Source organism: Triturus cristatus, chromosome 11, assembly GCF_964204655.1.
Source record: "Triturus cristatus chromosome 11, aTriCri1.1, whole genome shotgun sequence".
Classification (NCBI taxonomy): domain Eukaryota; kingdom Metazoa; phylum Chordata; class Amphibia; order Caudata; family Salamandridae; genus Triturus; species Triturus cristatus.
This window is the reverse complement of record NC_140594.1, coordinates 1,158,760,342-1,158,776,171: the sequence shown is the minus strand read 5'-3', so window position 1 is coordinate 1,158,776,171 and position 15,830 is coordinate 1,158,760,342. Positions and strand designations below refer to the sequence as shown.

Sequence of the window (15,830 nt, the reverse complement as noted above, 5' to 3'; positions counted from 1 at the left end):
TCCTGGTAGTTCAATCATAGAGTAATCAGAACACATCTTTCGTTTCTTCCTGGCGTCATCTGAAAGATAGCTTTCCAAGCTACTATCCTCCCTCGGCCCGACTCCTCAAAGTCTATCTCTGGATCCTGCCCACCACTGAACATCCATGAATTAGATGAATTGCACAATCCTCTGTACTTTTTGGTCTCAGGTTGGTTTCAGAATATCCGATGCCCAGGTCTTGACATGTACCTGAAGAAGGCCATACTCTGCCTCACAGAAACGTTCTCTGACTCGCCTCTACGGTAAACCAAAGGGATTGCTCCATCGAGGAGACTGCTTTAGATGGCTCTCACGTGCTAAAGATGAGTCATGCTCACTGACGCCTCAAGGAGTTATAGGTGGTGACTTTATGGACCAAGCCAATGAGAGTTCTGCCTCACACAAGGAACCAGAGGGAACAAAGGTATGATTCAAGTGCTTGAGAACTGTATGGGACCTTCAGCCAACCTTCCGCTGCCACACCAGTGGGGTCAGAATCCAAATTATGTACAAGGGTCACTCGGCTCTGGATGGAAGCACAGTTCTGTCTTGTTTTATTAAATAATATGCTTTATTGTAGCAGGCAACACAGAACAAACATTAGGGAGGAGAATGGGGTTACAATCAACAGGTCATGTATATGCATTTACGTTATAATATGCAAAGGCAAGATTTAATATATGCATCCTTCAGAATGAACGCCACAGCCTCTACTCTTCCGATACATCTCATACCATATTAAGATAAATGTACATTATTTACATTAAAAAGGTCTCCTACGTACTTCAACTCCTTCCTGCAGCCCAGCTGCAGATGCGTGAGGCCCTGCACCCACCGGTGATTGAAAACAAGCAGGCGCAGATCTGCAAAGTTCAATTCTACCATATTTGTCGCATCAGTCAGATCTCCAATACATCTGTTCAAAATAATATTGAAACCTCCTGACTAGAGAGTCCCAAAATGTTAGTTAAAGGTATTAAAGGTGGGGTGTTCCTCTCAGCCAGCAGGAGTTCCAGACAGCGGCGGCCCATGCAGGTAAGAGCGGTGGGCAGTGGGGCCGGGTGGTGCGGGATTTCAACAAACAACGATGAAGGAAAATTATTTATTTCTTTTATTTTACCTCGTCGTCGTCTGTCAAAATCCCTCCCCCCACACCAGGCCCACCACTCGTACCTGCACAGGCCGTGGCTGGTTCCAGACGTCCACACAAAGACATTTTCAGGCCCAAGATGAGCACTTGGATAAGTTGAAATCTAAAGGCTAAAATGTCTCCAGAACTGGTGTCTAACTTGCAAATTTGCCCAATTTGCGTAATCCGTAGAGAGATCATTTATCATTTTGATCATCATTGACTTTACCTGACAAAAACAGCAGCACTTTCAAGCTTTATAGTTCCCTCTCTCTGGTGATATTAAAAGAATATATATATTAAAAAACTTAGCAAATATAATACACTAAGATATCAGGGTTACAAAAAGCTAAAGATTTGGAAGGATCAGGGGACAGGTCGTGCGACTTTTAATTTTACTGACAGTGCTTGAAGGTGTTGGGTTCTCGTCACAAATTCTTTGAAACTAACGACAGCACACTTCAAAGTGTTGTTTCTAGAGATCCAACTCCAACTAGACTTCTGTAAATTTATTCCAGACGATAGTTCCAGAGCTTGTTTAACTTGAACTCTTTAAGCAAATCGTGTTGGACGGAAGATTTGGGCCCACATCCCCGACATTTTGAATCCATTATCACTTTGAAACAGAAGACGACCAGGCAGCCCTGCTGTGGTTCTTGCACAAACCTTGGTCACTATTTGAACATTTGTGAAGGAATCAACCCCTAACTGCTACATATATGTGTGCAAGTACATATGTCTGTCCAAGCCAAACAGAGTTATCCACTGGGTTCGCAGATCATACAAGGCAAAGTCATTTCGTTTAATCCATTCACTAGTCTCTGATTCATATTCTACAACGAATAAGCTTGGTCGCGATAACATTCCTTAACATTCTTGTCCAATGACTAAGATAGATAATAAAGAAATCTCCTATGATACCAACAGTAATTTACAAATATACAAAAATAACATTTCAAATGTTAAAACTAAATGTGCGAATGTGGCGAATGAAATGCTTTGCCAGTGCTAATGGCTTCTTCGTCATAGGTAGATTTTGGCAAACAACTTCATTCTCAGTCAATGAAAGAAGCAATGGGCTTAGTGTCGGGTCATGGTTCCATCCTGAGTTTTGGTGGTCTCGTCGTGGTTGAAGGCAGGGTTGGTGTACGCTTCCAAGTTGCAGTTGACGTCCTTGCTGCCGGGTTCCGCGTACTCTACTCTCTTCACCGGGGGCCACTCAGGATCGGCTTCCAGGACTAGTCGCAACTTTTTATAGTTGCTGCCCGGCTTTAACTTCAAAGACTTTTTGAGCCAAACCCAGAGTTTCCGATTGTCGAGGATTACATCCTGCATATTGGAAATATTAGTTTAATTTTAAGAGTCGTTCATTTCATGGGATACATTAGTTATTATAAAAGGCAACTCCTTTGCTGAGAGGCAGCACTATCTCACATGTGAACCAGCAAGAAAAGTATTACAGCACAAGCTTGCGAAGAGAGCAACCTTGCAGAAGACAAAGAAGACGAGACATCTTGAGCAATGTCCAGTGGTGTCCTCATCCCTTGGAGGACAGCACCCTCTTTGGTTAGTGTGAGTAAAGCCCTTGGCCTCATTCCCCTTCATCTCTTCTCTTTGCTCCTTACGGGGCATATTATCAAGACATGCGATAAAATTATCCCCGCTTTAGCGGCAGAAAACTGCCACTTAAACGGCGATAATGGGCTTGATAATATGCTCTATGGAATTCCAATTGAAACCCGTTAGATGTGAAGGACATCTAACCTGGGCTTCAATTGGAATTCCATAGATCATATTATCAAGCCCATTATCGCTGTTTTAGCTGCAGTTTTCTGCTGCTAGAGCGGCGATAATTGTATCGCCTGTCTTGATAATATGCCCCCTACATTCTTAGAAAAATGTTAGCATGCCCAGGGTTTTAAGATGGGGATACAAAATCATGTAACAGTTTCTTCTAAAATATTGCAAAATTCGACGACAATCAAGCAACATTACTGCTACCCTGTAGCAAAATGTGGTTTTCTGTTTTCTTACGTCACTTTTTTACCCAAGAGTGCACCTTCTGTAAAAAAATGAAAAAAGTCTCAAGATGCTGGCGGGCGGATCTTGGTATGACATTTGAACCACTCTACGGCTGGCATCTCGAGATTTTTTTCACGTGCGGTGCACTCTTGGGAAAAAATTACGCAAAATTGTGTCCTTTAAAATTTTGAGAATTGTCTCAGAATATTGAAATTCAAAACTTTCACGAATTTCACTGCCATAAATAAAACTTTGTCCAACCGACTTCTCAGTCATGTTTCCTAATATGAACCTTGCGTCGCTAAATTCTAGGGGGCTCATTTATGAGCCCCTGCGTCACTTTTGCGCCGCCGGTGCGTCACTTTTTGTGACGCACCAGTGGCGTAAAACATGTGCCATGTTGCGCCATATTTACAAAGTGACGCATCTAGGTAGATGCGTCACTTTGTAAACCCCTGCGCCACATTATACCTGCGCCAGGTATAATGTATGCAAGGGGGGCGTTTTGACGCAATAAAGGGTCGTAGAAGTGACGCAGTGAAATCTTCAAGATTTCACTGCGCCACTTCTAGGGTGCAAATGCGTCAATTTCTTGCGCCTGCCTCAAGGCAGGCGTAAGACTGACGCAGGCCCTTTCACATGGGGCTTGCCCCATGTGAAAGGACACATTGCTGGAGTTGCGTCACTTTTGTGACACACTCCAGCGATGCGTCACTTTTGCGCCTACAGATACGTCAGAAATACTGACGTATCTGTGACTCCTTTCGACATGATGCGTCATAATGTAAATATGACGCATCACTGGAGTCGCAGGGAGGGCGCAGTGAAAAGTGGCGCATCACTGTTTTCACGCAGTGATGCGTCACTTTTCATAAATGAGGCCCTAGAAGATTAATCAACATTCCACTCTCTCATTCTTGCCAGAACCCTATCTCTTTGTCTGTCCATGCTGGGCAGGGTCCACACCACTCACCATTACTGATCTGAAATGCATACGTAAACTTTCGTGCACCTGTGACGCATGTACATGAGGAAATAAACAGAGGAACTTTTTTGGCAGTGTCATTTCTAACCTCCGTTTTGTAACCTGTATTCTTCACGCATCTTACCTCCACAAAAGCTGACACAACGAAGCACACAACCAGGATGACGAACATATGGACCCGCCACATGATTGGAGTGCACACGAGCTGCAGGGAGAGAGAACAAACATGCCATAGATGAATTCTACACACCAGTCATCTAGTTTCAAATATACTCCATAATAGGAGCAAACAATCCTCTCCTGGGGGCATATTTACAAGCTGACAATAAAAAATTATCGCCGCTTTTGCGGCCGTTTTCGGCCGAAAAGCGGCGATAATTTTATCGCTTAATTAGCAAGGCCACGCTAATGCCCAAAACCTTGCTTTAGCGTGAGGATTCCTAACGCCCAGCTTTGCATCTCTAATGAGATGCAAAGTGGGCGTTCCTGACCTAACATGACAGGAGAAATGTCGCTAAGCGACATTTCTCCTTTCATCAAGCCCCATGCTATGAAGCATAGCGTCAGGAAAAGTAGCGATAACCCCTTTTATCGCTACTTTCCTTACGTCTGCTTCAGGACTGACTTAGCCATGATATCCTATGGAGGGTGGATATCATGGCTAAGTTTGTGAGTCCCTATCAGCAAGCTAACGCCACACTATGTGAGATTATCGCTGGGTTTCCAGCGATAATCTCACGTTTGTCAGATAGCGCTAGGATTTTTATCGCTTTTGAGATAAGCGTTGGTAATAGCACGCTATGTCAGCGATAAAAATCCACGTTACCCGGCGATAATTATCCTCACGCTAAGAGCGCTGAGCGATAATTATCGCCGGGTGTTGCTGATATGCCCCGTGATGAGTAAAAAGCACGTTTAGACGCCTGTTTGTTCCCAAAAGAGGCACAGATCATTGGTTTTGGGATTCGCTCTCCAGCAGAAAGCGTATTTGTGCTTGAAAGTAGCCTCCAAGACATGCACAGGGGTCATTTGTGTTACTTTGCATGAAAGGGTGGTACCATGGGTGGCAGAGGCATTCCTGTGCAACCACCCGTGAGTTCTGATGCAACTCCATATCTGCTAAAGATGTTCTTAGAAGACACTGGCAGGCCACGGGTTCGAGAGGAAGAAGTCATGTTCCATGCGATGAAATCTCACAGGCATCTCTCAGGACTTTTTGCCCAAAAAAAGTTATGCAAAACTGTGTAATGCAAAATTATGACAGTTTCACTAATTATGCCTAAATTAAAATTTGTCAGCAAATTTTGCAGGTATAAATGCCATTTCAAAGATTGGCTCGTTTCACTAATGTTATACAACATTTTTTTTTTCTCCTAAAAATTTTCGCAAATTGACCCAATGCGCACCTTCCACAGCGTCTGCAGTTTCATGGTTTCACTCCGTCGCCCTGTCGAGCTTTTCTTGAAATCGGAAGATAATGTTGCCCCCATGTTGCGTTATGTCCAACCCAGACAAGCTGGGAGATGGAAGGCAGGCGTTCTCTACAATTTACCCTCAGCAAGGACTCTCTGTGCACAACAGTATTCAGAGCGCTCTCCGGCTCACAAACACAATCACACATCATTCCAGGAGGCTTCCTGACTCTCTGTGCACAAGAGTGTTCAGAGCTCTCTCCGGGTCACAAACACAATCCCACATCATTACAGGAGGCTTCCTGACTCTCTGTGCACAAGAGTGTTCAGAGCTCTCTCCGGGTCACAAACACAATCACACATCATTCCAGGAGGCTTCCTGACTCTCTGTGCACAAGAGTATTCAGAGCGCTCTCCGGCTCACAAACACAATCACACATCATTCCAGGAGGCTTCCTGACTCTCTGTGCACAAGAGTGTTCAGAGCTCTCTCCGGGTCACAAACACAATCACACATCATTACAGGAGGCTTCCTGACTCTCTGTGCACAAGAGTATTCAGAGCTCTCTCCGGGTCACAAACACAATCACACATCATTACAGGAGGCTTCCTGACTCTCTGTGCACAAGAGTATTCAGAGCTCTCTCCGGGTCACAAACACAATCACACATCATTACAGAAGGCTTCCTGACTCTCTGTGCACAAGAGTATTCAGAGCTCTCTCCGGGTCACAAACACCATCACACATCATTACAGGAGGCTTCCTGACTCTCTGTGCACAAGAGTATTCAGAGCTCTCTCCGGGTCACAAACAGAATCACACATCATAACAGGAGGCTTCCTGACTCTCTGTGCACAAGAGTATTCAGAGCTCTCTCCGGGTCACAAACACAATCCCACATCATTACAGGAGGCTTCCCGACTCTCTGTGCACAAGAGTATTCAGAGCTCTCTCCGGGTCACAGACACAATCACACATCATTACAGGAGGCTTCCTGACTCTCTGTGCACAAGAGTATTCAGAGCTCTCTCCGGGTCACAGGCACAATCACACATCATTACAGGAGGCTTCTTGACTCTCTGTGCACAAGAGTATTCAGAGCTCTCTACGGGTCACAGACACAATCACACATGATTACAGGAGGCTTCCTGACTCTCTGTGCACAAGAGTATTCAGAGCTCTCTCCGGTTCACACACACAATCACACATCATTACAGGAGCCTTCCTGACTCTCTGTGCACAGGAGTATTCAGAGCTCTCTCCGGGTCACAAACACAATCCCACATCATTACAGGAGGCTTCCCGACTCTCTGTGCAAAAGAGTATTCAGAGCTCTCTCCGGGTCACAAACACAATCACACATCATTACAGGAGGCTTCCTGACTCTCTGTGCACAAGAGTATTCAGAGCTCTCTCCGGGTCACAGACACAATCACACATCATTACAGGAGGCCTCCTGACTCTCTGTGCACAAGAGTATTCAGAGCTCTCTCCGGGTCACAAACACAATCACACATCATTACAGGAGGCTTCCTGACTCTCTGTGCACAACAGTATTCAGAGCTCTCTCAGGGTCACAAACACAATCACACATCATTACAGGAGGCTTCCTGACTCTCTGTGCACAACAGTATTCAGAGCTCTCTCCGGGTCACAAACACAATCACACATCATTACAGGAGGCTTCCTGACTCTCTGTGCACAAGAGTGTTCAGAGCTCTCTCCGGGTCACAAACGCAATCACACATCATTACAGGAGGCTTCCTGACTCTCTGTGCACAAGAGTATTCAGAGCTCTCTCCGGGTCACAAACAGAATCACACATCATAACAGGAGGCTTCCTGACTCTCTGTGCACAACAGTATTCAGAGCTCTCTCCGGGTCACAAACAGAATCACACATCATTACAGGAGGCTTCCTGACTCTCTGTGTACAAGAGTATTCAGAGCTCTCTCCGGGTCACAAACACAATCACACATCATTACAGGAGGCTTCCTGACTCTCTGTGCACAAGAGTATTCAGAGCTCTCTCCGGGTCACAAACACAATCACACATCATTACAGGAGGCTTCCTGACTCTCTGTGCACAAGAGTATTCAGCGCTCTCTCCGGGTCACAAACACAATCACACATCATTACAGGAGGCTTCCTGACTCTCTGTGCACAAGAGTATTCAGAGCTCTCTCCGGGTCACAAACAGAATCACACATCATTACAGGAGGCTTCCTGACTCTCTGTGCACAAGAGTATTCAGAGCTCTCTCCGGTTCACAAACACAATCACACATCATTACAGGAGGCTTCCTGACTCTCTGTGCACAAGAGTATTCAGAGCTCTCTCCGGTTCACAAACACAATCACACATCATTACAGGAGGCTTCCTGACTCTCTGTGCAGAACAGTGTTCAGAGCTCTCTCCGGGTCACAAACACAATCACACATCATTACAGGAGGCTTCCTGACTCTCTGTGCACAAGAGTATTCAGAACTCTCTCCGGGTCACAGACACAATCACACATCATTACAGGAGGCTTCCTGACTCTCTGTGCACAAGAGTATTCAGAGCTCTCTACGGGTCACAGACACAATCACACATGATTACAGGAGGCTTCCTGACTCTCTGTGCACAAGAGTGTTCAGAGCTCTCTCTGGGTCACAAACACAATCACACGTCATTACAGGAGGCTTCCTGACTCTCTGTGCACAACAGTATTCAGAGCTCTCTCCGGGTCACACACACAATCACACATCATTACAGGAGGCTTCCTGACTCTCTGTGCAGAACAGTGTTCAGAGCTCTCTCCGGGTCACAAACACAATCACACATCATTACAGGAGGCTTCCTGACTCTCTGTGCACAAGAGTATTCACAGCTCTTTCCGGGTCACAAACACAATCACACATCATTACAGGAGGCTTCCTGACTCTATGTGCACAAGAGTATTCACAGCTCTCTCCGGGTCACAAACACAATCACACATCATTACAGGAGGCTTCCTGACTCTCTGTGCACAAGAGTATTCAGAGCTCTTTCCGGGTCACAAACACAATCACACATCATTACAGGAGGCTTCCTGACTCTCTGTGCACAAGAGTATTCAGAGCTCTCTCCGGGTCACAAACACAATCACACATCATTACAGGAGGCTTCCTGACTCTCTGTGCACAAGAGTATTCAGAGCTCTCTCCGGGTCACAGACACAATAACACATCATTACAGGAGGCTTCCTGACTCTCTGTGCACAAGAGTATTCAGAGCTCTCTCCGTTTCACAAACACAATCACACATCATTACAGGAGGCTTCCTGACTCTCTGTGCACAAGAGTGTTCAGAGCTCTCTCTGGGTCACAAAAGCAATCACACATCATTACAGGAGGCTTCCTGACTCTCTGTGCACAAGAGTATTCAGAGCTCTCTCCGGGTCACAAACACAATCACACATCATTACAGGAGGCTTCCTGACTCTCTGTGCACAAGAGTATTCAGAGCTCTCTCCGGGTCACAAACACAATCACACATCATTACAGGAGACTTCCTGACTCTCTGTGCACAAGAGTATTCAGAGCTCTCTCCAGGTCACAAACACAATCACACATCATTATAGAAGGCTTCCTGACTCTCTGTGCACAAGAGTATTCAGAGCTCTCTCCAGTTCACAAACACAATCACACATCATTACAGGAGGCTTCCTGACTCTGTGCACAACAGTATTCAGAGCTCTCTCCAGTTCACAGACACAATCACACATCATTACAGGAGGCTTCCTGACTCTCTGTGCACAAGAGTATTCAGAGCTCTCTCCGGGTCACAGGCACAATCACACATCATTACAGGAGGCTTCCTGACTCTCTGTGCACAAGAGTATTCAGAGCTCTCTCTGGGTCACAGACACAATCACACATGATTACAGGAGGCTTCCTGACTCTCTGTGCACAAGAGTATTCAGAGCTCTCTCCGGTTCACAGACAAAATCACACATCATTACAGGAGGCTTCCTGACTCTCTGTGCACAAGAGTATTCAGAGCTCTCTCCGGGTCACAGACACAATCACACATCATTACAGGAGGCTTCCTGACTCTCTGTGCAAAAGAGTATTCAGAGCTCTCTCCGGGTCACAAACACAATCACACATCATTACAGGAGGCTTCCTGACTCTCTGTGCACAAGAGTATTCAGAGCTCTCTCCGGGTCACAAACACAATCACACATCATTACAGGAGGCTTCCTGACTCTCTGTGCACAACAGTATTGAGAGCTCTCTCCGGGACACAAACACAATCACATATCATTACAGGAGGCTTCCTGACTCTCTGTGCAGAACAGTGTTCAGAGCTCTCTCCGGGTCACAAACACAATCACACATCATTACAGGAGGCTTCCTGACTCTCTGTGCACAAGAGTATTCAGAGCTCTCTCCGGGTCACAAACACAATCACACATCATTACAGGAGGCTTCCTGACTCTCTGTGCACAAGAGTATTCAGAGCTCTCTTCGGGTCACAAACACAATCCCACATCATTACAGGAGGCTTCCTGACTCTCTGTGCACAAGAGTATTCAGAGCTCTCTCCGGGTCACAAACACAATCACACATCATTACAGGAGGCTTCCTGACTCTCTGTGCACAAGAGTATTCAGAGCTCTCTCCGGGTCACAAACACAATCACACGTCATTACAGGAGGCTTCCTGACTCTCTGTGCACAACAGTATTCAGAGCTCTCTCCGGTTCACACACACAATCACACATCATTACAGGAGGCTTCCTGACTCTCTGTGCACAAGAGTATTCAGAGCTCTCTCCGGGTCACAAACACAATCACACATCATTACAGGAGGCTTCCTGACTCTCTGTGCACAACAGTATTCAGAGCTCTCTCCGGGTCACAAACACAATCACACATCATTACAGGAGGCTTCCTGACTCTGTGCACAACAGTATTCAGAGCTCTCTGTGCACAGCAGTATTCAGAGCTCTCTCCGGGTCACAAACACAATCACACATCATTACAGGAGGCTTCCTGACTCTCTGTGCACAAGAGTATTCAGAGCTCTCTCCGGGTCACAAACACAATCACACATCATTACAGGAGGCTTCCTGACTCTCTGTGCACAAGAGTATTCAGAGCTCTCTTCGGGTCACAAACACAATCCCACATCATTACAGGAGGCTTCCTGACTCTCTGTGCACAAGAGTATTCAGAGCTCTCTCCGGGTCACAAACACAATCACACATCATTACAGGAGGCTTCCTGACTCTCTGTGCACAAGAGTATTCAGAGCTCTCTCCGGGTCACAAACACAATCACACGTCATTACAGGAGGCTTCCTGACTCTCTGTGCACAACAGTATTCAGAGCTCTCTCCGGTTCACACACACAATCACACATCATTACAGGAGGCTTCCTGACTCTCTGTGCACAAGAGTATTCAGAGCACTCTCCGGGTCACAAACGCAATCACACATCATTACAGGAGGCTTCCTGACTCTCTGTGCACAAGAGTATTCAGAGCTCTCTCCGGGTCACAAACACAATCACACATCATTACAGGAGGCTTCCTGACTCTCTGTGCACAAGAGTATTCAGAGCTCTCTTCGGGTCACAAACACAATCCCACATCATTACAGGAGGCTTCCTGACTCTCTGTGTCAAGAGTATTCAGAGCTCTCTCCGGGTCACAAACACAATCACACATCATTACAGGAGGCTTCCTGACTCTCTGTGCACAAGAGTATTCAGAGCTCTCTCCGGGTCACAAACACATTCACACGTCATTACAGGAGGCTTCCTGACTCTCTGTGCACAACAGTATTCAGAGCTCTCTCCGGTTCACACACACAATCACACATCATTACAGGAGGCTTCCTGACTCTCTGTGCACAAGAGTAATCAGAGCACTCTCCGGGTCACAAACGCAATCACACATCATTACAGGAGGCTTCCTGACTCTCTGTGCACAAGAGTATTCAGAGCTCTCTCCGGGTCACAAACACAATCACACATCATTACAGGAGGCTTTCTGACTCTCTGTGCACAAGAGTATTCAGAGCTCTCTCCGGGTCACAACCACAATCACACATCATTACAGGAGGCTTCCTGACTCTCTGTGCACAAGAGTATTCAGAGCTCTCTCCGGGTCACAGACACAATCACACATCATTACAGGAGGCTTCCTGACTCTCTGTGCAGAACAGTATTCAAAGCTCTCTCCGGGTCCCAAACACAATCACACATCATTACAGGAGGCTTCCTGACTCTCTGTGCACAACAGTATTCAGAGCTCTCTCCGGGTCACAAACACAATCACACATCATTACAGGAGGCTTCCTGACTCTGTGCACAACAGTATTCAGAGCTCTCTGTGCACAGCAGTATTCAGAGCTCTCTCCGGTTCATAAACACAATCACACATCATTACAGGAGGCTTCCTGACTCTCTGTGCAGAACAGTATTCAGAGCTCTCTCCGGGTCCCAAACACAATCACACATCATTACAGGAGGCTTCCTGACTCTCTGTGCACACGAGTATTCAGAGCTCTCTCCGGGTAACCAACACAATCACACATCATTACAGGAGGCTTCCTGACTCTCTGTGCACAAGAGTATTCAGAGCTCTCTCCGGGTCACAAACACAATCACACATCATTACAGGAGGCTTTCTGACTCTCTGTGCACAAGAGTATTCAGAGCTCTCTCCGGTTCACAGACACAATCACACATCATTACAGGAGGCTTCCTGACTCTCTGTGCACAAGAGTATTCAGAGCTCTCTCCGGGTCACAAACACAATCACACATCATTACAGAAGGCTTCCTGACTCTCTGTGCACAAGAGTATTCAGAACTCTCTCCGGGTCACAAACACAATCACACATCATTACAGAAGGCTTCCTGACTCTCTGTGCACAAGAGTATTCAGAGCTCTCTCCGGGTCACAAACACAATCACACATCATTACAGGAGGCTTCCTGACTCTGTGCACAACAGTATTCAGAGCTCTCTCCGGTTCACAGACACAATCACACATCATTACAGGAGGCTTCCTGACTCTCTGTGCACAAGAGTATTCAGAGCTCTCTCCGGGTCACAGGCACAATCACACATCATTACAGGAGGCTTCCTGACTCTCTGTGCACAAGAGTATTCAGAGCTCTCTACGGGTCACAGACACAATCACACATGATTACAGGAGGCTTCCTGACTCTCTGTGCACAAGAGTATTCAGAGCTCTCTCCGGTTCACAGACAAAATCACACATCATTACAGGAGGCTTCCTGACTCTCTGTGCACAAGAGTATTCAGAGCTCTCTCCGGGTCACAGACACAATCACACATCATTACAGGAGGCTTCCTGACTCTCTGTGCAAAAGAGTATTCAGAGCTCTCTCCGGGTCACAAACACAATCACACATCATTACAGGAGGCTTCCTGACTCTCTGTGCACAAGAGTATTCAGAGCTCTCTCCGGTTCACAAACACAATCACACATCATTACAGGAGGCTTCCTGACTCTCTGTGCACAACAGTATTCAGAGCTCTCTCCGGGTCACACACATAATCACACATCATTACAGGAGGCTTCCTGACTCTCTGTGCAGAACAGTGTTCAGAGCTCTCTCCGGGTCACAAACACAATCACACATCATTACAGGAGGCTTCCTGACTCTCTGTGCACAAGAGTATTCAGAGCTCTCTCCAGGTCACAAACACGATCACACATCATTACAGGAGGCTTCCTGACTCTCTGTGCACAAGAGTATTCACAGCTCTTTCCGGGTCACAAACACAATCACACATCATTACAGGAGGCTTCCTGACTCTATGTGCACAAGAGTATTCACAGCTCTCTCCGGGTCACAAACACAATCACACATCATTACAGGAGGCTTCCTGACTCTGTGCACAACAGTATTCAGAGCTCTCTCCGGGTCACAAACACAATCACACATCATTACAGGAGGCTTCCTGACTCTGTGCACAACAGTATTCAGAGCTCTCTGTGCACAGCAGTATTCAGAGCTCTCTCCGGGTCACAAACACAATCACACATCATTACAGGAGGCTTCCTGACTCTCTGTGCACAAGAGTGTTCAGAGCTCTCTCTGGGTCACAAAAGCAATCACACATCATTACAGGAGGCTTCCTGACTCTCTGTGCACAAGAGTATTCAGAGCTCTCTCCGGGTCACAAACACAATCACACATCATTACAGGAGGCTTCCTGACTCTCTGTGCACAAGAGTATTCAGAGCTCTCTCCGGGTCACAAACACAATCACACATCATTACAGGAAGCTTCCTCACTCTCTGTGCACAAGAGTATTCAGAGCTCTCTCCAGGTCACAAACACAATCACACATCATTATAGAAGGCTTCCTGACTCTCTGTGCACAAGTGTATTCAGAGCTCTCTCCGGTTCACAGACACAATCACACATCATTACAGGAGGCTTCCTGACTCTCTGTGCACAAGAGTATTCAGAGCTCTCTCCGGGTCACAAACACAATCACACATCATTACAGAAGGCTTCCTGACTCTCTGTGCACAAGAGTATTCAGAACTCTCTCCGGGTCACAAACACAATCACACATCATTACAGAAGGCTTCCTGACTCTCTGTGCACAAGAGTATTCAGAGCTCTCTCCGGGTCACAAACACAATCACACATCATTACAGGAGGCTTCCTGACTCTGTGCACAACAGTATTCAGAGCTCTCTCCGGTTCACAGACACAATCACACATCATTACAGGAGGCTTCCTGACTCTCTGTGCACAAGAGTATTCAGAGCTCTCTCCGGGTCACAGGCACAATCACACATCATTACAGGAGGCTTCCTGACTCTCTGTGCACAAGAGTATTCAGAGCTCTCTACGGGTCACAGACACAATCACACATGATTACAGGAGGCTTCCTGACTCTCTGTGCACAAGAGTATTCAGAGCTCTCTCCGGTTCACAGACAAAATCACACATCATTACAGGAGGCTTCCTGACTCTCTGTGCACAAGAGTATTCAGAGCTCTCTCCGGGTCACAGACACAATCACACATCATTACAGGAGGCTTCCTGACTATCTGTGCAAAAGAGTATTCAGAGCTCTCTCCGGGTCACAAACACAATCACACATCATTACAGGAGGCTTCCTGACTCTCTGTGCACAAGAGTATTCAGAGCTCTCTCCGGGTCACAAACACAATCACACATCATTACAGGAGGCTTCCTGACTCTCTGTGCACAACAGTATTGAGAGCTCTCTCCGGGACACAAACACAATCACATATCATTACAGGAGGCTTCCTGACTTTCTGTGCAGAACAGTGTTCAGAGCTCTCTCCGGGTCACAAACACAATCACACATCATTACAGGAGGCTTCCTGACTCTCTGTGCACAAGAGTATTCAGAGCTCTCTCCGGGTCACAAACACAATCACACATCATTACAGGAGGCTTCCTGACTCTCTGTGCACAAGAGTATTCAGAGCTCTCTTCGGGTCACAAACACAATCCCACATCATTACAGGAGGCTTCCTGACTCTCTGTGCACAAGAGTATTCAGAGCTCTCTCCGGGTCACAAACACAATCACACATCATTACAGGAGGCTTCCTGACTCTCTGTGCACAAGAGTATTCAGAGCTCTCTCCGGGTCACAAACACAATCACACGTCATTACAGGAGGCTTCCTGACTCTCTGTGCACAACAGTATTCAGAGCTCTCTCCGGTTCACACACACAATCACACATCATTACAGGAGGCTTCCTGACTCTCTGTGCACAAGAGTATTCAGAGCTCTCTCCGGGTCACAAACACAATCACACATCATTACAGGAGGCTTCCTGACTCTCTGTGCACAACAGTATTCAGAGCTCTCTCCGGGTCACAAACACAATCACACATCATTACAGGAGGCTTCCTGACTCTGTGCACAACAGTATTCAGAGCTCTCTGTGCACAGCAGTATTCAGAGCTCTCTCCGGGTCACAAACACAATCACACATCATTACAGGAGGCTTCCTGACTCTCTGTGCACAAGAGTATTCAGAGCTCTCTCCGGGTCACAAACACAATCACACATCATTACAGGAGGCTTCCTGACTCTCTGTGCACAACAGTATTCAGAGCTCTCTCCGGGTCACAAACACAATCACACATCATTACAGGAGGCTTCCTGACTCTCTGTGCACAAGAGTATTCAGAGCTCTCTTCGGGTCACAAACACAATCCCACATCATTACAGGAGGCTTCCTGACTCTCTGTGCAC

At 46.6% G+C, this 15,830-nt stretch overlaps 1 protein-coding gene across 1 annotated transcript in view; it reads right to left on the bottom strand.

Moving 5' to 3' along the window:
* Nucleotides 1-595: 595 nt before the first annotated feature.
* LOC146788633 (putative cation-transporting ATPase 13A4) overlaps nucleotides 596-15,830 on the bottom strand; it is a 235,098-nt gene continuing 219,863 nt past the window's right edge. The window contains exons 29-30 of the mRNA XM_085635818.1: nucleotides 4,282-4,362; nucleotides 596-2,479 (exon numbers count right to left, since the gene is read on the bottom strand). Of these exons, the coding sequence (XP_085491944.1) occupies nucleotides 2,231-2,479; nucleotides 4,282-4,362 (330 nt within the window). The 3' untranslated portion in view covers nucleotides 596-2,230. The remainder of the gene's footprint in view (nucleotides 2,480-4,281; nucleotides 4,363-15,830) is intronic.